This window comes from Chanodichthys erythropterus, chromosome 19 (genome assembly GCF_024489055.1).
Source record: "Chanodichthys erythropterus isolate Z2021 chromosome 19, ASM2448905v1, whole genome shotgun sequence".
Taxonomy (NCBI): Eukaryota; Metazoa; Chordata; class Actinopteri; order Cypriniformes; family Xenocyprididae; genus Chanodichthys; species Chanodichthys erythropterus.
In genome coordinates, this window is record NC_090239.1 from 10,252,993 (window position 1) to 10,273,688 (window position 20,696).

The 20,696-nt window shown below is 34.6% G+C and overlaps 3 protein-coding genes across 4 annotated transcripts in view; 1 reads left to right on the plus strand and 2 right to left on the minus strand.

Moving 5' to 3' along the window:
- nherf1a (NHERF family PDZ scaffold protein 1a) overlaps positions 1-4,499 on the minus strand; it is a 28,537-nt gene extending 24,038 nt beyond the window's left edge. The window contains exon 1 of the mRNA XM_067368871.1: positions 3,833-4,499. Within this exon, the coding sequence (XP_067224972.1) occupies positions 3,833-4,288 (456 nt within the window). The 5' untranslated portion in view covers positions 4,289-4,499. The remainder of the gene's footprint in view (positions 1-3,832) is intronic.
- A 234-nt stretch (positions 4,500-4,733) lies between these two features.
- Positions 4,734-15,143, minus strand: narf (nuclear prelamin A recognition factor). Its single transcript, XM_067368870.1, has 12 exons — positions 14,870-15,143; positions 14,291-14,389; positions 14,068-14,133; positions 13,757-13,894; positions 13,540-13,672; positions 12,845-12,979; positions 10,802-10,920; positions 10,290-10,419; positions 9,992-10,064; positions 9,716-9,853; positions 9,446-9,603; positions 4,734-6,969 (listed from the first exon to the last, which is right to left on the minus strand). The coding sequence occupies exons 2-12, from the start codon at positions 14,378-14,380 to the stop codon at positions 6,719-6,721; spliced, it is 1,431 nt and encodes a 476-aa protein (XP_067224971.1). The 5' UTR covers positions 14,381-14,389; positions 14,870-15,143; the 3' UTR covers positions 4,734-6,718.
- Positions 15,144-17,518: 2,375 nt separating this feature from the next.
- cybc1 (cytochrome b-245 chaperone 1) lies at positions 17,519-20,690 on the plus strand. Of its 2 annotated transcripts, none has more exons than XM_067370327.1 (7): positions 17,519-17,667; positions 18,022-18,109; positions 18,199-18,240; positions 18,345-18,414; positions 18,504-18,600; positions 18,691-18,835; positions 20,084-20,690. In XM_067370327.1, exons 2-7 carry the CDS (start codon positions 18,093-18,095, stop codon positions 20,235-20,237), a joined length of 525 nt encoding a protein of 174 aa, XP_067226428.1. In that variant the 5' UTR covers positions 17,519-17,667; positions 18,022-18,092; the 3' UTR covers positions 20,238-20,690. The 2 variants fall into 2 exon arrangements, with proteins under 2 accessions (XP_067226428.1, XP_067226427.1); XM_067370326.1 differs by having other exon boundaries at positions 18,341-18,414; positions 20,084-20,683.
- Positions 20,691-20,696: the final 6 nt, after the last annotated feature.

The following is a 20,696-nucleotide window of genomic DNA, read 5'->3' on the forward strand; positions in this document are numbered from 1 at the left end:
AATAAGGTGACTAGACGTCCTGTTTTTCCTGGGACAGTCCCATATTTCAGCTCTATTTTTAGTGTGCCCCGACTTATTATGAAAAAATCATTCTGTCACGCAAAAATAGCCTAATCAAAAGTAGCTAATGATGTCGTAGTATATTTTGTAGAACAAAATAACCATCCAATCACAATTCTCTATCAATTAACTTGCATTTGATGAAGACAGGATCCAACGTCAGTATCAGTGATAGAGAGCGCGGATTTACGACGCGAAGACACGGTAACTACTAGTTATAGCATGAAAAAAACAAATGATCAGAAGGTATGTATAAAGAAACAGTACAACTGAAAAGTATCATGCATCATGTGTCGCAAATAAAACAGCTTGTAAATAATGTCACGTGACACTTTACATTTACTTCAGGAAAGACATTCAGTGTCAATAAACTACTCTACTCAATAAAATAACTCTACAGAGGAGCATTTTGATAAATATATGCACTATATATTTTATATTTTTGTTAGTGACCAGTCTTGTTAGTGATGTCTCATTTATTGTACAGTATATATGAATAAATCTGATATGACAGCCACCATTTAAATATTTATATTTCAACAGCGAATCGGAGTAGAAACATAATTAAATATGTTGATGTGGAGCAAGTCACTCAACACTGGAGTCTTATCTCTGGCCGTGGAGTTTGTTTTATGATTACCAGGTTCATCTACATCCGTGGAGCGTGTGTTCTCGTTAATGAATGCATCATGGACAGCTGAAAAATCTTGACTCGGCTTTTTGTTTTTGTAAGACTACATCAATTTCTTATCTACAGTAATGGCCAAAAGTGATGGCCGGAGAGGATTTTTCTCAGTATTTGCTTTTAATGACCCTACAAATATATTGGGAGGAAATAAACACACAATTCTCACTGAGTTTTGCACATGTGGCGTGCATAATTTTTTTCTTTTGGTATAACACAATTTGTTTCAAATTTCAAATTTTATTTGTGCATTATTACAAATGTAACAATTGAGCGTACCCATTCGTTTTACACTCCAAGCTCAACTATATCCTTACAAAATCTTTAATAAAATGTTTGAATAATGGGCAAAGACGTCAATTTTCCTAGGCCTAACATTTAATGTATAGATATGTGTGCGGCGTGGGGGTCCCGTATTCCACTGTGAGAAATCTGCTCACCCTACCTAAAAATGAAAATTCCGTCATCATTTACTTACCATCACGTTGTTCCAAATACCTATGAGATATCTGAGAAATGTCTCAGTGTTCTTTTGTCCATACAGTGGGAGTCAAGAGGTTCCAAAGTTGTTTGATTTCCACAAAAGAAAGTCATACAGGTTTGGAACAACATGATGGAAGTAAATGATGACAGAATTGTCATTTTTGGGTGGAATATCCCTTTAAATGCAGGATAATTATATTATATATATATATATATATATATATATATATATATATATATATATATATATATATATATATATATATATATATATATATATAAAATTATCCTGCAAAATCTTAGTGGTTCCAAACTTTTGAACTGTACTTATATATATATATATTAGTACAGTTCAAAAGTTTGGAACCACTAAGATTTTAAATTTTTTTAAAAGAAGTTTCGTCTGCTCACCAAGGCTACATTTATTTAATTAAAAATACAGTAAAAAACTGTAATATTGTGAAATATTATTGCAATTTAAAATAACTGTGTACTATTTAAATGTATTTGACAAAGTAATTTATTCCTGTGATGCAAAGCTGAATTTTCAACACTCCAGTCTTCAGTGTCACATGATCCTTCAGAAATCATTCTAATATGCTGATTTGCTGCTCAATAAACAATTATGATTATTTTCAATGTTGAAAACAGTTGTGTACTTTTTTTTTTCAGGATTCCTTGATGAATAGAAAGTTCAAAAGAACAGCATTTATCTGAAATACAAAGCTTCTGTAGCATTATACACTACCGTTCAAAAGTTTGGGGTCAGTAAGAATTTTTATTTTTATTTTTTGGAAAAGAAATTAAAGAAATGAATAATTTTATTCAGCAAGGATGCATTAAATCAATCAAAAGTGTCAGTAAAGACATTTATAATGTTACAAAAGATTAGATTTCAGATAAACACTGTTCTTTTGAACTTTCTATTCATCAAATAATCCTGAAAAAAAATATTGTACACAAATATTTTGTACAATTGTACACATTAAATGTTTCTTGAGAAGCAGATCAGCATATTAGAATGATTTCTGAAGGATCATGTGACACTGAAGACTGGAGTAATGATGCTGAAAATTCAGCTTTGCATCACAGGAATAAATTACTTTGTGAAATATATTCAAATAGAAAACAGTTATTTTAAATTGTAATAATATTTAACAATATTACTGTTTTTAATGTATTTTTAATTAAATAAATGTAGCCTTGGTGAGCAGACGAAACTTCTTTTAATAACATTAAAAATCTTAGTGGTTCCAAACTTTTGGACTGTACTGTATATTATATATATATATATATATATATACACAATGAAAGAGATTATAATGTTGTCCACTGAAAGGACTTTAGATTAACATCACAGGAATGAAGATAAAGCTTTTTATGTTCTTATTGCACAAGTGGTGCAAATCACTTACAGACCTTGTACTGCGTTACATAAATATATCACTTTAGAGCTATGCAAATGACCTATACACTCTACATGATTATGTAATCTTAAAATTTCAACAGTGGTAAATGATCAGAGAGTCCATTTATGACACTTGATATGATGCGTATCTGATCCATGAGAAGATTTTGGCCACACTGTCCACTCCTTTCTGCTACACAAAGCTTTTGTCAGAAACCTCCCAGTTATAATTTACTGGTAATTAACAATCCAGCATAAAATAACATTGTACTGCTCATTTACTATGCATGATTATAGCTATGAGTGTTAAGTAATCAGGCCTTTAGTAGCTATGATGTGACATAATTTGGTTGATGGAGCGAATGACATTTATCTTTATCAAAAAGCTGGAAAACATGTCGTCATGCCCGACGGGTCAAACTGGAAGCAATGCGAAAACCAGAGAGACCTGTGACGCTACACAAAGAATATCTGATTTAAAACAAGTCCTCCAACATTTCAGAAGCACATCCACAATAGAAAAATTAATGCATTTTATAGCAAATTAGCTTTTCTCTGGACGGCATGTCCTCTTATGCTCTGCTGGGAATATAATAAATATAATATAAATATAATATAGAATAGCCTATGGTTCAATGTTTGTCTGCATCTGTTAAGTTATTCAAAACATCCAATACAAAATGGAATTTATACAAAAATGACTTGAGAATACCTCTTCTACAATTAATATGGAGTATTCAGGTTGATTGGGACACATTTTCCCAGTCATCTCAATGGCAAAACGTGTCCCAATCAACCTGAATTCACTCTATGTTTTCAATTTCTGAATTTAAAGCAAGAAAGAAAAAAAAAATCAAAGATTGTGTAACTTTCCAGCCAGAGACAAAAAAGTCTAACTAAAATGAAGAAACTGTACATTAAAGCAACGGTATTGCAATTAAAGTAGTTTAGTGTTGTTGTTTTTTTACTTAATAGATACACCACTTGAGAGAATTTGATTGGGTTTATTGGGCCCTGTCATCTCAATGCCAAAAAGTGTCCCAACCAACTTGGAATATACACCCAACACACACCCTCAAGTGTACTGGGACATCTGTCAAACTTGACGCACGTGCTCAGAGAAGTTAAATTTTCCACAATAACATTTTAAGTGTTGGAAATTTGCTCATGAAAGCTGTTCATTTAGCTGAACTTACCTTGGAGCTCACGCTCAGTCTATCCATGCGTATGTCCCCGTTTGTCTCCGGGACGGGGGTGCTTTCCCTTGGTGTCCCGTTCTTCATCTCATCTTCATGGTCTGATCCAGCGCTGCTCGGTATTGGTATCCCAGCAGTCACATACTCTTTCTGGCACTTCAAATTGTGCTTCTGCAGCAGTTCTGCTGTCTCTGCATCCACCACGACGAGCTCCAGTTTGTCCGTGATGCCTCGTATGCGGGACACCACCTGTTGATGCTTCTCGTCCTCCACATTCTCTCCGTTCACGATCGCCAGTTTGTCCCCGGCCATCAGACCCGCGGCGGCGGCCGGAGAGTCGGGCTCCACATGCCGGATGTACTGACCGGGTTTGTTCTTTTCGCCGTGGAGATGAAAACCGTAGCCAGTGTCCCCTTTTTCTAAGACGCACAACTTTGGCCTGAGGTCGCTGGACATTTTGAAACTCTTAAGACGTATGGATACAGTAAACCAGCAGTCTGGCTAAAATGAAAGTAGGAGGCAACAACGAAAAATAGATACGAGAAGAGAAAAACTCTGCGCCGCCCACTCTGTGTCTTCACTGTGTTGCAACACACTCTAAGTGAAATCGCAGTTTTCTTTGAAGTGTAGCCAGTCAGCGATTCACGGGCCCGCCTCTGTCTGTAACTCTCGCTGATTGGACCGTTCACCTGTCAATCACAAGAACGTCATTGCGCGAATGCTGTATCTTAGTTTAAAAGGCACTATGGGTAAATACCAAATGCAAGCAAAATTTAGATAATGAAAAACTCATTTTATTTCATGTAGAAATTTTATTTAGTTGAACTTTGTAAAAATGTTTATGATGTGTTATATTTATTATCAAACCTAATTTGTTCAAGTGTGAAATATGGACACTTAGTACTATGATAAACATTTTTTGTTTGAAAAGTCTTAGTTTCTCTATAAAATACATACAAAGTTTCTTCAAATTAGTTCTGTGATGAATTCAGGAATGTAAGAGGACATGGAAAATAGTTGGAATTCCATGGCAAGCTTCTGCAATTCAAGGCTGCATAAAATGGTAACTTTTTTTTTGCCATGTATTTACATTTTCCTAATACACCACACCTCTGAGACTGTCCAAAAAAGTAATTCAAATTATAAAGTAACATTTTTATGTTCTAATTTTTGAATATACTAGCTTTGATATGTATTCCAATAATAAAAGTTTTCCCTTCTCCTCACACTATATAATCATATCTTGTTACTGTGGCAAACTTTTGCTTTCTTCCATACTAGGGTGTGCAATAAAAAAAGATAAAGACCCGCTGATTCCCCTTCACAGGTTATCTGCCTGTCGACATGCTTAAGCCAAGTTATGAGAATCACACCCTAAATATTGTTACTGTTTAATCGCAAATGTGATTCACTCTTTTAAATGTCAAACTTAAATGCACTGAAAGTTCAAAGAAAATCTCTGTAGCATGTGCTTTTTAAATTCATGTGTGAATAGCAAGAGATTCAGTATTAAAACCAGTACTATCAATATGCTGCTGTGCTTGGTTTCACATATGTCTGAGTTTTCTATACTGGTTAATGGATCAAAATTGTTCAAGCAAGGAAGGACATGTATGTTTGTGCAACGAGGCAATATTGCTCCATATAAGGGATTTGATTAATCATCAATGTTTATCTACTCTACCAAATTAAATTTACTTTAGCATCATATTAGTCCTCATGTCAATTAAATCAAGAAGAAAAATCACCTTACCACTCAAACGCCATGCTGTATTGCAATGACTGAAGTTTGGCACATAAGGTAGCAAGTATGAGGTTTTTTTTTTCTTCTTTTTAAGAAAAGAAACATATTGTGACAGAACTCACAGTTGTAACTCAACTCCTCTCAAACAGGATATTACAGCAGCTGATACTGGGCATACAGTGACAACTAGAAGGGATTTGAGGCCACATCTGCCAGGTTCACCCATATAGTGATGCATTCTGCCCTCTACTGTCTATTTACAAAACTGCACCTAAAAAAGAAAAACCTGTAATCTGTCCACATTCTTTACCACTTAATACAGAAAGATTTGTGTTCAGGTAAATGTAATACATTTACGAACACATAAATCATCAATTAGTTATAACCACATCCATGGACAGATCAAATAGATGCATTTGTGCTGTAGTACTGTTTTTGGTAGCTGAAAGCATATTCAAAATGGTCAATTTAATGAACAAATAAGCAAGGATCACAGGAAATGTAGGACTTTGTGAATTGCGGACATCCCAATTTTGCAGAAATCTACTGGTGTGGATTATGGTTCTAACAATTTCTTAATGCATCTGAGCAAAATTACATAATCACTGCCAGGTTTGTTAGTCCGTGTTTTTATAGCAATCAAAGTAATGACGCTTTAATTGATTGTTGTTGTTTTTTTAATTCATTCATAGCACCAATATGTATTAGTTTGCACTTTCTACAGCTGGATCTGAGCGATAGCCATACACAAACCACCTTTAACCTTATCTTCAGTGCATATGAACAGGGTCCAGTAATCTGTTTTGATAAGTCAGGTTTTTTTTTGTCTATTGTCCTTTTAATAACACTTTTACTCATCTATAACAGCTGGTTGCCCAACCATGCATGACATCATTTAGGTGCAATGGGAGTAAATGTTCCAGAAAACTAGTAAACGAATGCAAATCTTCTCATTAGTAAAGCAGCATCTGATTCACTGCATGGAACAAGAAGCCTGTTTGGTCCTCTGTTCAACTTTTCTTTTACTGCAGGATCAGTGCAGTTTGTGTGAGCCCAAGATAGCATCAAGCAGTCCGTCTTGATTGATGCTTTTAAAGCCGAGCTTGGTTCCAAGTATGTGGGAAAGTAATGATCATTTCCAATCACCACTGAATGTCAGGATTTACTATGTGAGAGGGCGGCTGCGTGTGGTTCTTGTACTGAGTGTGGAGGCACTGCTGCGCATGTGGGGAGTCGTGGCCATCCAGCCAGTCCTGGTAGAGGCGCTGGACCTCTGGGTTGGTTTCAGGCAGTCGGACAGGTAAGCTGCTGTAATGTTCTTCCATTTGCAGGACCAAAGGTCGGTCAGGTCGACCTCCCTCTCCCTCAGCTTGTCCTCGCCCACTTAAACAGCCTGAAAAGCCAAAGAGAAGGAGAGATAAAGGAAAGAAACAGCACTTTTAAGTTTAGAGATGAAACATTTATCAATGTACAAATAATTGATAATACTAATGTGTTTTAATATTTTATTATGAACTATTATTTTGTTATAAATGTAATATACACTACCGCTCAAAAGTTTGAGATTGGTAAGATTTTTTAATGTTTTTAAAAAAAGTTGTGTCTGCTCACCAGGGCTTATTTAATTAAAAATACAGTAAAAATTAGTCTGGCTGTCACCAGACCAAGAGCGAAATCAAATCGCCGGCAGATCAGGCTGGGTTTACCCAGACTAAGTAAAAATAGTAATATTGTGAAAAATTATTACAATTTAAAATAACTGTTTTCGATTTGAACATATTTTACAAAGTAATTTATTCTCGTGTTGGCAAAGCTGAATTTTCAGCATCATTACTCCAGTCTTCAGTGTCACATGATCCTTCAGAAATCATTCTAATATGATGATTAGTTCCTCAAGAAATATTTGTTATTATTATCAATGTTGAAAACAGTATTTTTTTTTCAGGATTCCTTGATGAATAGAAAGTTCAAAAGAACAGCATTTATCTGAAATACAAAGCTTCTGTAGCATTTTACACTACCGTTCAAAAGTTTGGGGTCAGTAAGAATTTTTTTTTTTTTTTTTTTTTTTTTTTTAAGAAATTAAAGAAATGAATACTTTTATTCAGCAAGGATGCATGAAATCAATCAAAAGTGGCAGTAAAGACATTTATAATGTTACAAAAGATTAGATTTCAGATAAACACTGTTCTTTTGAACTTTCTATTCATCAAATAATCCTGAAAAAAAATATTGTACACAAATATTTTGTACAATTGTAAACAATAAATGTTTCTTGAGCAGCAAATTTACATATTAGAATGAATTCTGAAGGATCATGTGACACTGAAGACTGGATTAACGATGCTGAAAGTTCAGCTTTGCCAACACAAGAATAAATTACAATTTAAAATATTTTCAAATAGAAAACAGTCATTTTAAATTGTAATATTTCACAATATTACTGTTTTTTTACTGTATTTTTAATTAAGTAAATGCACCCTTGGTGAGCAGACGAAACTTTTTAAAAACATTAAAAATCTTACCGATCCCAAACTTTTGAGCGCTAGTGAACTTTTTTATATTTAATATCACAAATGTATTTAATAATATATCTGATATTTCAAAACACTGCTTCGAATCTTTTGTTTCGGATACAGCGGTTCGGATCGCGTGCCAAACTGCTGAAATCATGTGACTTTGGCACTCAGAATCACTGATTCGAAACAAAAGATTCGAAAGTGTTTTGAAATTGGCCATCACTAGATATTGTTGAAAAGTCGTTATTTTGTTTTTTTGGCGCACAAAAAGTATTCTTGTAGCTTTATAATATTAAGGTTGGACCACTGTAGTCACATGAACTATTTTAAATATGTATTTTGTACATTTTTAGTACCTGGGCACTGAAAGTGTAAATTAACTTGCTGACTATAGAGCTCTCACTGAGCCATCGGATTTCATAAAAAATATCTTCATTTGTGTTCTGAAGATGAACGAAGGTCTAACGGGTGTAGAATGACATGAGGGCGAGTAATAAATGACATTATTTTCATTTTTGGGTGAACTAACCCTTTTAAAGCACTTTAGTTATTCGGAAATAATGCTAAAGTCCAACTAAAGTGTATTATACTTAAGTGTATTTGATTGTGCTAAACTGAAACTATTGCCAGTATACTTTAGGTATTTAAACTTTACACTTTTGGCATTTAAAGAATGATATTATAGAGAGATCATACTATCCTTACTAATAGTGATATTAAAACACATTTTAGGCTTAAATTTAAGAAATGTGGATTGTGCATTAAAGTACTCCAAATAAAGCTTAATTATAATATTTATATCAGTAAGTCTCAAGCAATATGTCAGTAAAGATGTTAATGGATTTGTAAACTTAGTATGAAATACATATATTTTAAATACATTTTGGTAGGTAAAGTTTTTTTCTTTCTTTCTTTCTTTTTTCACTAGAGTGCTTTCAAACCCAGATGTGCAAGAGAATGCCTTGTTAACGAACAAAATCTTAACGTGCAGACTGGCATTTGTCTAATTTTTATTTGAGTAATTCTGTTTGTAATAGACTTTTTAGTTTGTACTTATTGGTCCGGTGACATTTTTTTTCAGAGGATTCATAGATTAAGTAGGCTATTTCAAATGGATATTCATATACAGAGTTTTTTTGACTATCCTCGGTTGGTTTGTTAAGACTAGTCAACAAGCCTTTAACAGAATTTCAGTTTAAATATTAATTAAATCAGTTGTGGTGCACATCCCTAGCAATAATATCCTCAAGGTTATTTTATCAATGACAGCACCTGCATTATGTTAGGTAATAACCAAAGCAAAATTCATGTAATATTTGTAACATGTTTGTTTTTATAAATATTTCATACCTCCAGGGCAGGAAAGCACCTCTACTAGCTGGTAGGGCACTTTGCCTTTCCTCATTCTGTGCACTAAAGTCTGAATGTTCCGGAAGCCATAGACTGCAGCAAACTGCAGGAGAGTCTCTCCATCACGCTCTAGCGCCACCTCCTGAAAGTCTCGATTCCTAACATGAATAAGGCAATGTAAGGATTATCAGTTAGCTGTGATTACTTATTCATAACTTATAGACATATAGATTATCCATGACAGCCATCAAAAACAGATCTATCTCTCACCTGAGTGTCTTGTACACAATCTCTTGGACGTCTAGGCCAAACAGCTCTTTGGCTGCATGTTTGAAAATGTGCTCCAGGAAGCCTTCAGATCCACGACCTTCATGCCTGGTCACACCTGGGTCACTGGTCTCACCAAATCTAAAACAAAAACACACACACTTTAGGATTATTATCTAATATTATTTTCTGCAGTTCACCTAGACTGTGATTGCCTTTGCTTTAATAGGTTAAATGTGAAGAATTGTGACTGTTTCTTCAAACCCCAATTTAACTTACACATGATCCAAAGGAGCAGAGTCCACTTCCTCTACAGTAACTTTGCTTTGTTCCATCAAGTGGAGAATCTCTCCTAAACCAAAACAGTCATTTAGTGTCATTTCAGGAGTACAAAGATCACAAAAACAGCCTCCATTGAAATCTGCACAATCTGCTTCTATACAATAACATGCGTTAGGCAATTTTGATCAATTTTATACATACACTACACGCAAAGGTGCTTACGAAAGAGCTGAGTTTTCAAATTTCAAATTAATCTGAAAAGGTAACAGGAGAATAAAGGAGAATTACATCGTACCTGACGTAAGCACACAGTCTACGTCTCTGGTCTCTAGGATGCTGTTGTAGAATTCTTCTCTCACAGCTTCAAGCTTCTTATCAAAGCAGGGAGCCACCACCACATGGAAAACCTGATCCGGGGTCAGTTTCTATGAAGACATAACACAAAACAGATACATGCCTCATTCAGTCAATACTAATATGAAATGGACCATTTTTACATGATTGTGATACAGGTGGTACATGTCCATGTTTTTGACCAGTACATTTCCATGACCTTTCCAGAGTTCCGGATAATGCTTTTTAAAAAAAATAATCACTTCATAGAGAATCCTGTAGTACTCGTTGGAATATAACTACACTTCTGAGGATAAGTGTACAAATAAAACATTTTAGATATAAATGACATAAGTCATTTAAATGTCTATTTTACCATTTTCCATGACTTCTCTATGCCTGACAATAACAATCTGAAAATTCCCTGATATTACCAGGTTTTCCAGGAAGCCCTGACAAGTGCCCACTTCGTACCTGTTGTCTGCCAAAAAAGTCTTTGACCAAGGAGCCCATGATCTGTTGAGGTGATCTGGCGTTGCAGATGTGTGGCGTGACCAGACTACCAAGAACACGCTCTGCATAGCGAATCCATCCTGAGTACAAACAAACGAAATCACAAATTTAATCTTTATATATGTACTACACATAGCAACTAGTGGAAATGTAGCAGTAGTAGGACTATTAGCTCTAAGCAGCGGGGGGATCGATATTTGACCTGACAAAACTCTATTGATATTCTCATAACCCCTACCCCCCCCAAAAAACAAAAAACAAAACAAAAACAAAACTACAATACACTACAGTTTTTGTGAGTAAAGGTTTCAATAACTGAAAAAAAAAAAAAAAAAAAATTATAAATATATATATATATATATATATATATATATATATATATATATATTGAATCTTGAACCCATATACATTACAGTTCCAAAGATGTTTTTAAAAGAATTCTTCTATTCTCACGAAGGCTGCATTTCTTTGATCAAAAATACAGTAAAAACAGTAATATTGTAAATTATTATGACAATTTAAAATAACTTGTTTTAATACATTTAAGGCAAAGCTAATCATTACTCCAGTCTTCAGTGTCACATGATCATTCAGAAATCATTCTAATATGCTGATTTGGTGCTGAAGAAACATTTCTTATTCAGTGCTGAAAATTTTTGTAAAAAAAAGTTTCTTTTTATGAATAGAAAATTCAGCATTTACTTCAAACTGAAATCTTTTGTAACATTATAAACGTTTAAAAAAAAAAAATAAATAAATAAATAAATAAATATTGACCCCAAACTTTTGAATAATCAACAAAATATTGTATCGTCAGCTCTCTGCTGATGTCCACCACTACTGGTTTGACCAAGACACGTAACCCTGGGTTGCTCCGGAGGAACGGTCATTGAACTAAATGTACTGGAAGTCACATTGGTTAAACACAGCAGGTTAGTGAGTTAATAATCAGCCATGATGAAAATTAAATAATGGCCACTAAGAGTAAGAAGTTGTGAAAAGTGCAGGAAGGGTGTGTGAGGTGGCCATCTATCTCACAGCTGCAGAATGCTATGGCTATCTAACAGTCCCACCCAATCACACACAACCCACATTTACACACCATTTCACAACATTTGGCTCTTATCTACTTTAAGAGACAAAATGTTTGAGAAACACATAAAGGCTTGAGGTTCAGACAAAGAGTTAAGAGAAGCAGAAAACTTGATCTTTTTCTTGAAAGCTCTGGCTAGAGGTGCTTATGTGTGTTGCAGGATGGATGTCAGTTGGCAACCATTTCTCCTATAATTGCACAACAATCCACAACCTTTTTCAAGAGTTTTAAACTTGATTTAAAAAGAAAATATACAAAGACAACCAGGTGGACTTTTCAGCTGATAACAATCAAATACAGATTAATAAAGATTTCATAAATGAACATGCAATGCGGTGAAAACCTGCAGAGATTCTGTGGACCTACTTGCACACTGCCATTTTGAAACCTTTATAGAAGTATTTATAGGTATATTTATAGGTTTATAGTATATTTAAAGGTGCTTTCTGGTGGAATGGAACAATGCGTTTTAAGAGATGGAAATGAGCTTAAATGCACAATATGATTTTTGCATTAAAATATCCAAAAGCCATTAGCACAGTGTAATATATTTTGCTCACCTAGACTATTCAAAAATGTTTACAACAGTGTTTAAATCCAGAGAAATTCGCAATTTTAACCAGCGTAACGTCCCTCCTAACTGAATCGCCTGTCAATGGTGTCATGTCTGCGTTATCCACGATTTCCGTAACTGTTATAAAACTTAATTTGATTTCCTCATCCATCAACATGATTTGTGAGTCCCAAAAGATTGATTTCCATCAGCAGTGGAGGTGAAGATGACAACTCCCATTATTCCATGCTGCTTCACAGAATCATCAAGCTACGCCTTTGTTATTGTTTTGAATATGTGACCTCTAGCGGTGAAAATTACATACTGTGCCTTTAAGTGGTTATCAGGATGGTCTTACCTGGGCATGAGGAAGTGAACATCGGCATGGCATTAGCATCGTGATGTTTTCGGCGGTAACGTTGAACAAATTCTCTCTGGCTTTCTAAAATGCTAAAACTTGCAGCTACTGTAGTTTCAAAGACATAATGAACCCCTGAGGAGACAGATGAAAGAGGCCTTTAAAACAGTTTGAAAAAACTAATGTATAACAGGGTTATTATTGTTTACTAAAACTATTAAAAACAATTTTGTTAATTAAAATAAAGCTGAAATATAAATTTTGAAAATAGATTTTTTTTTTTTTTTTTTAAATTTAAACTAAATGAAAAATAGAAATGTTGCCATGGCACTAAAATTAGTAACTGGGAATAAATAAATAACTAAAACTGAACTAATAACTCAAATAAAAATAAATTAAACCTAAATAATAATAATAATAATAATATTAAAAAATAAAAATGACATTACAAAAAAAAAACTAAAATGAAAACTGAAAATGCTCAAATAAAAGTGAATTCAAAAGATTAATAAAAACTATAGGAATATATAAATAACACTAAAATAACACTGATGTTACACTGATACAAATGTTTAGGATGGTTTTAACTAAGATTTCATGTGTCAGATATTTGCGATACATCTTGATTCAATGAAAAGCAGAAAAACAAGAGGCAGGCAAAGTGACTTCAAGGCAAATGTGGCGTCCAGACGTACCCACACTCTTGAGGAATCCACAGAGTTTCTGTGCAGCTGCTGGAACGTCCAACTGAAATTTAACAGCAAAAAACGGCAGCGACTGGGGACACACGGACACCACGAGAATTTTGTGCTTCGAAGTGTCGCATTTCTGCCAAAAATACAAAAACAACAATGTGAGATACATCCACACAGATCATCTTTCCAAAGTCTGAATTTGTCAGGCTTAAAGTACCTTATTAATAGCAAGCACATGGTTGATATCATCCAGATTCTGCTGAGATATTCTCTGGCCTTCATCTTCCGATACACAGCCATCGCAGGACAGACACGCACTCAGCAACACCTGCTGAACTGAGGTAGTCTCTTTCACCTGAGGAAAACCATGTATCAGATTATCCACATCCACAGATCCAATACAAATGAGTGTTTGTTCATTCATCCTCCCCCAAACCAAACAAACAAAACAACAGATGCAAACCACAGTTTATCAGATTACAACTCAGTCAGTGTGTTTGACACACATAAAAAGAACAATGAAAATACCTCTCCGCTGGCAACACCTTTCTCTTGCAGCGAGTTTATACTTTCATCACTCTGTTTCTTGTTGCACTAAAAGGTGGAATAGAGAAAATAAGCACAAATGAGTTCCTAAGCAATAAAATAAAGCACGAGAACAGACTCTGATTCAGACATTGACAAACAAAATAAAGTGTGAATATTGATGTATTTTGGTAAAATATACGTCAGTATTAAATCAATATATTACCTGTTTTGTGCAATTCTCACACTTTTCTTTTTTACGTCCAATTTTGACTTCAGACATTGTATTAGGAGCTCCTGAAATGTTCAGTGCCATAAATAATTCCTGTAAAATGGAAGATTGAAAATAAAAGCTCTCTGCATTTATAGCACATTCTGGGTGTTATGACAACAAAAACGCATATTTAACATAAAGAATGGGTTAGAAATAAAACACAGTCACAATAAAGCCCGTCATTAACCTCAAACATTCATATAAGCACCAGTTTAAGGGAAATGTGATAATTTCAGGTTCCCATAATGTGCTCTATTCAGTTTCACCTGATTGCTGTTTTGAGGATCTTTCATGCTTTGGTACATAATAACTGGTTAAGCAGTTTGTTCACATTCATTTTCTCAGCATATAATAGAGTAATAAATAAATGACAGAGGACAAAAGCTCTGAAGACTTCGCTTTCCTTAGATAACCTGTGACATTTAGTCAACAACCTGCCCCCATTACCTAACGCTGCCGAATGCCTGAGTACTAAAATAAATCATAAACTAAAAAAAAAAAAAAAACACACAAAAAGGCCAAACGACTCACATAAAACCACAATGAAGTCCTTATTGTCCTGGGGGAAACCCAGGAGACGCAGCAGTGGAACTACAGCGGGAACTTCTCCTAATGACACTTGAAAGCGCGAGCTGATCATCAGAAACCGCGCGCTGCGGTCATACAACACTGATGTTTATCCAGTCATCCCTTCCACAACCCTGACTAATCCAAATGGGACACATTCGCTGTAGAAGGATCTCGGCTCGTCTTGGCTTCGGCGTATCCGACTCCATTGTCCTTTAGTAGTGTCCGATTCGTGAATGAATCGTGCTTTTGAGTCGGATCATTTCAATGAATCAGTTGAATCGTTGAGCCGTTCTCGAGTCACCGAATCTTCTCTTTTGATTCTTTCGGACATGTCTGTCAGATATTATCGACTCGCGGTTAAAGGATTAGTTCACTTTCTAATTAAAATTTCCTGATAATTTACTTACCCCCATGTCATCCAATATGTTCATGTCCTTCCTTCTTCAGTCGAAAAGAAATTAAGGTTTTTGATGAAAACATTCCAGGATTATTCTCCATATAGTGACTTCAACGGCCTCCAAACGGTTAAAGGTCAAAATTAGTTTCAATGCAGCTTCAAAGCATTCTACATGATCCCAGATGAGGAATAAGGGTCTTATCTAGAGAAACCATCACTCATTTTCTAATGAAATATTCTATACGTTTAACCATAAATGCTCATCTTGAACTAGCTCTCTTCTTCTTCTTCTCTATTTGAATTCCGACAGTGTACATACTGCTAAGTGTATTACTGCCCTCCACAGGTCAAAGTTTGAACTAATTGTAATAGGCTGTTTCTCAATTCCAAGAACGCAGAGAACGGACTTGCGTTCTCGTGGAGTCCGGTCTTGCCAGGCGACCTTCAAAGAACAAACTCGGAAGGATGCGAGGACACAGAATGCATCGAGAATTGAGATGTGCTGCGATCTTGTTGCTCAACTGACCGTCCCAGCATATTATAAGTGGCTAATGCACAATAAATAACATAACATCGCAAACAATTGTCATAACCTATTAAAAGACTTATATCACATTATTAAAGACATTGTTTTCATATAATTTTATATCTTTTTATTTCACCACGTGTATTTATGAAAGTGAGCAGTCTTTGTGCTACACATGCTTTGTCAATGTTAAGATTATTTTTTATATTCCAATACAAATACTGCAGGCTTTCTTCAGGTTATCACTTTATTAAAATTAAGCAAAACAAACTGTTAACTTTCAGGAGCCTTCAGGTATTTGAGAGCTTGTAGCGGGAATCTCATAAGTGAGAACGAGAACTTTAAAGCTTACAGGCTTCCGTATGTCGACCGCCCGCAGCGTCTTCTGGGATTTTTAACGGTTCGATGCATCCTCGATATCAAGAACACATCCGGGTACTTTCATGCATCCTCTGTTCTTGAGTATTGGAACTGAACTTCGACGGTTGATAATGAAGTAGAGCAAGAACACACGGAGGCAAGATCGCCGAAGAACACATATTGAGAAACAGCCATATACTTGCACTAGCATATTGTATATGACAATTTAATTCAAACTTTGACCTGTGGAGGGCAGTAATTCACTTAGCAGTGTATATACTGCCGGAATTCAAATAGAGAAGAAGAAGAAAAGAGCTAGTTCAAGATGAGCATTTATGGTTAAAATGTATAAAATTTACATTTTTGTTGTGATGGTTATGGTTTCTCTAGATAAGACCCTTATTTCTCGTCTGGGATCTTGTAGAACGCTTTGAAGCTTTTTTTGACCTTCAATCGTTTTGAGGCCATTGAAGTCCACTATATGGAGAAAAATCCTGGAATGTTTTAATCAAAAACCTTAATTTCTTTTCGACTGAAGAAAGAAAGACATCTTGGATGACATGGGGGTGAATAAATTATCAGGAAATTTTAATTTGAAAGTGTACTAATCCTTTAACAAACTCACACAGAACCATGTCTGCTTCGGAATTATTCGCATTTTGGTATTGTTTATGTAAATGCAAATTATATGTATGTTATAAATTACTTTTTGTATGAGCCGAATCATGGCTGCAACATATTAACATAAGAATGCATCCTTATCAACTAAGACAAATTAATAGAAAAATTAGAACATGCCTACATGTGGTTTTATCAGGGCATTTTAGATGTCAGGGACTAACGTTACGTGATAGCGTGTTACATCATTACGTAAAATGAATGAATTGTTTTCGAACCGGTTCATAGAACCGAACTGTTTGATCGAACCGATTCGCTAGAATGACTCCTTGCGTGGATGGACACGCATGCGTGATTCAGCAACACTGGTGTCAACTTCCCCTGGACCGATTAAACAACGCTCGTCTTGCTGAAAATAATCACTTTAATTGTATATAAGAGAACATATTTGACATTTTAATGAGGATATTGAACCCATTGCTAAAACGGTTTAGATTTATAACCATTTTCGACCATGTATTCAACTGTATTCAAGTAATCACGAACTTATTCTTTCATACATAAAATGTTTCAGATTATTAAACAAGCCACGACTCGAGCTCTCTTTGATTCTTAGAATCATACAGGAAGGAGGCGTCATAATGTCGAGGGCGGGTCCCTTAAAAGGTTTTATCCAATCAGAATGGAATCTGCTTAGCGGAAATCAACGTCATCCGAAGGCGGGTTTATGTGTATGGCATGAGCTACACATTTTATTTCCTTGATTTGTTTTCTTACAGTTTCCTATTGCAAATGCCCAACATTTAGATTTGATATATTTAGATTTATTTGCCTGCAAGAGGAAAGCGACTTATAAAGGTAAGATGGCAGATTCCTTCACATGCTATCATGACAGTTAATGGCAGAATCTGAGATCACATTAATGAGGGTGTTGTCCCTGTGCAGTTTCACAAATATACGAAACTGATCAGGTTTATTATTTTTATATTTAATATACTGTTCATAAAAACAACTTTTTGCAGTATTAAGACTTAAAAGTGTGCTTTCCTTTCTACAAAGCCTCAATATTCTGGCATGTTATGATTATAGTGATGATACACACATAACTGGAAATCTTCAAAAATACCTTTTAGATGGACTAAACTAGACATTATTGTGTTCACAAAACATTTGAAATATATTTTAACGTTTTTCTTCTTCTTCCTCTAACAGATGGGGTATATGGTCGTGGAAAAACATACATCTGATCTTCTCCATTTGAAGAGGTCTCCTGGGATTAGATCATGGTCCCTCCTTGTTGGTATGAGATCAGGGGAACTTAGCATCTAGACGCGTGTAGTCTAACGTGAGAAATATCTTTAAATGTCTTCCTTCTTCCTCTTTTTACAGGAATTGCTTCAGTTGGAGTAGCAGCAGCCTATTACAGCTCTGGTGAGATGGTTCCTAAATGTGTATAATAACCCTGGAAGTGAATAAAACAGTACAAGGAAGTGATCAGTGTTCCTCATTTTGCTCTTTCCCTTTGTTGTAGACAGCATATTATGGAAGATGTTCTATGTGACCGGTTGTTTTTTTGTAGCCCTACAGAATATGGAGGAATGGGAGGTGGGGAGATGTTTTACACACATTTCATCCATCTTTTAGTCAATGTATTCAGCTGTCCTGACTAACAACCTGTTTCGCTTTGTCTTTAGGAGGCCGTGTTTGATAAATCTAAGAGTGAGATAGAACTAAAGACGTTTAGTCTTTACACCATGATACTGACTCTGTGGAGAAGAGGGCATGAGAGAGGTGAGCTTGGTGTTATCTGTCTTTTTTTTTTTTTTTGCACTAAATGGCTGGTCAAATAACCAGAAGAAAATGCTCTTTTGTCCAACTCAGTGGTGTTAGATCTGCGGCACCTGCGAGACGTGAGTGTTCAGGAGGAGAGAGTGAGGTATCTTGGGAAGGGTTACCTGTTAGTGCTGCGTCTAGCGACGGGCTTCTCTCACCCGCTTACACAGAGTGCCACACTGGGGTCACGCAGGTACTTAAAAGATGTCCTTTTAGAGTCCTGTGGTTATGTTAAACAAAAAGTACATCAGTATATTCATTAATAATGAAATGCATGTATTTTATATTAGAAATATGTGGGTGTGTGTGTATATTTATTTATTTATTTATTTATTTATATACAGTACAGTCCAAAAGTTTGGAACCACTAAGATTTTTAATGTTTTTAAAATAAGTTTCGTCTGCTCACCAAGGCTACATTTATTTAATTAAAAATACAGTAAAAAACAGTAATATTGTGAAACATTATTACAATTTAAAATAACTGTTTTCTATTTGAATATATTTCACAAAGTAATTTATTCCTGTGATGCAAAGCTGAATTTTCAGCATCATTACTCCAGTCTTCAGTGTCACATGATCCTTCAGAAATCATTCTAATATGCTGATCTGTTTCTCAAGAAACATTTAATGTAAATATGTGTACAATATTTTTTTTCAGGATTATTTGATGAATAGAAAGTTCAAAAGAACAGTGTTTATCTGAAATCTAATCTTTTGTAACATTATAAATGTCTTTACTGACACTTTTGATTGATTTAATGTGTGTGTCTGTATGTGTATATATATATATATATATATATATATATATATATATATATATATATATATATATATATATATATATATATATATATATATATATGTATACAAATACATTAAATCAATCAAAAGGAGTAATGATTCTTGCAACTCAGATTTGCATCACAGAAATAATTTATATTATTTTACATTATTTTTTACATTATTACTATTTTTTTTATGTTTTAGTTGTTATTTGATCAAATACAGAAAAAAAACAGTAATAATGTAAAAAAAAAAAAAAAAAGTAAAATAATATAAATTATTTCTGTGATGCAAATCTGAGTTTCAAGAATCATTACTCCAATCTTCAGTGTCACATGATCCTTCAGAAATCATTCTAACATGGATCATGTGTCACTGAAGACTGGAGTAATGATTCTTGAAACTCAGATTTGCATCACTAAAATATAATTTATTTCTAAGTATATTAAAATAATAATAAAAACATTTAAATAAATGCAGGCTTGATGAGCATAAGAGACTTATTTCGAAAACATTAAAAACATTAAAAACAGTAATGTGTCTAAAAGTTGACTGGTACTGTATATAACGTGTGTGTGTATATGTATGTATGGAGATATGATATTATTGCCTTACAATTAAGCTCAAATGTTTTGTTTTTTTTGCTTTTGTTCAGTGATGTGGAGGCACTTGCTGCACTTCTGAAGCGCTTTTTGGGTCTCGAGGAGTTACAGCAGCGTTTGGCAGAAGACGATTTTCCTGATGATGATGACAATGAAGATTTGGGATTGGGCGATAGCAGTGATTCAAAAGAGGAAGATGAACTTTAAAAACCTCGGGGAGAGTTAGAAAATGGTGGAAAACACTGTATCAAGCCTTAAAGGAAACAACCAAACATTCCAGTCTTATAAACATCCTGATGACCATCTCAAAGCATAATCTGTTATGGTTATATTGCATTTTTACTTGCATCTTTAAAGAGGCAGTACCAGGTGATAATTCAGTACTTTTGAAAAATGTCTCTGTATACTTTGCTACATGCATAAATATTTTGTCAGTTTGTGAAATAACTGCATGAAGAATTCTCTTCCATTGGTCATGATTTCAAATATTCTATGCATGCACATTCAGATCGCACTGTGAGAGTAGAACGGATGGATTTAACACTGCTTATATATTAAACTCTTAGTGGTTTCTTTTTGTAAATAGGTTAATATATTTTTTTACTTCTAAATCCTGAAAAAGAATATAAAATACATTGCAGCTGCTGAGAAGTCAATTGTCTTCCA

Coding starts and splice junctions, on each gene's coding strand:
- narf (XM_067368870.1), bottom strand. CDS start 14,380: ATGGCACTGAACATTTCAGGAGCTCCTAATACAATGTCTGAAGTCAAA. Junction 13,895..14,067: donor AAGGTGTTGCCAGCGGAGAG/GTATTTTCATTG, acceptor GGTTTTCCTCAG/GTGAAAGAGACTACCTCAGT. Junction 6,970..9,445: donor GGTGCTTTCCTGCCCTGGAG/GTATGAAATATT, acceptor TTGGCTTTTCAG/GCTGTTTAAGTGGGCGAGGA.
- cybc1 (XM_067370326.1), top strand. CDS start 18,022: ATGGGGTATATGGTCGTGGAAAAACATACATCTGATCTTCTCCATTTG. Junction 18,110..18,198: donor ATCATGGTCCCTCCTTGTTG/GTATGAGATCAG, acceptor CTCTTTTTACAG/GAATTGCTTCAGTTGGAGTA. Junction 18,601..18,690: donor GAGAAGAGGGCATGAGAGAG/GTGAGCTTGGTG, acceptor TGTCCAACTCAG/TGGTGTTAGATCTGCGGCAC.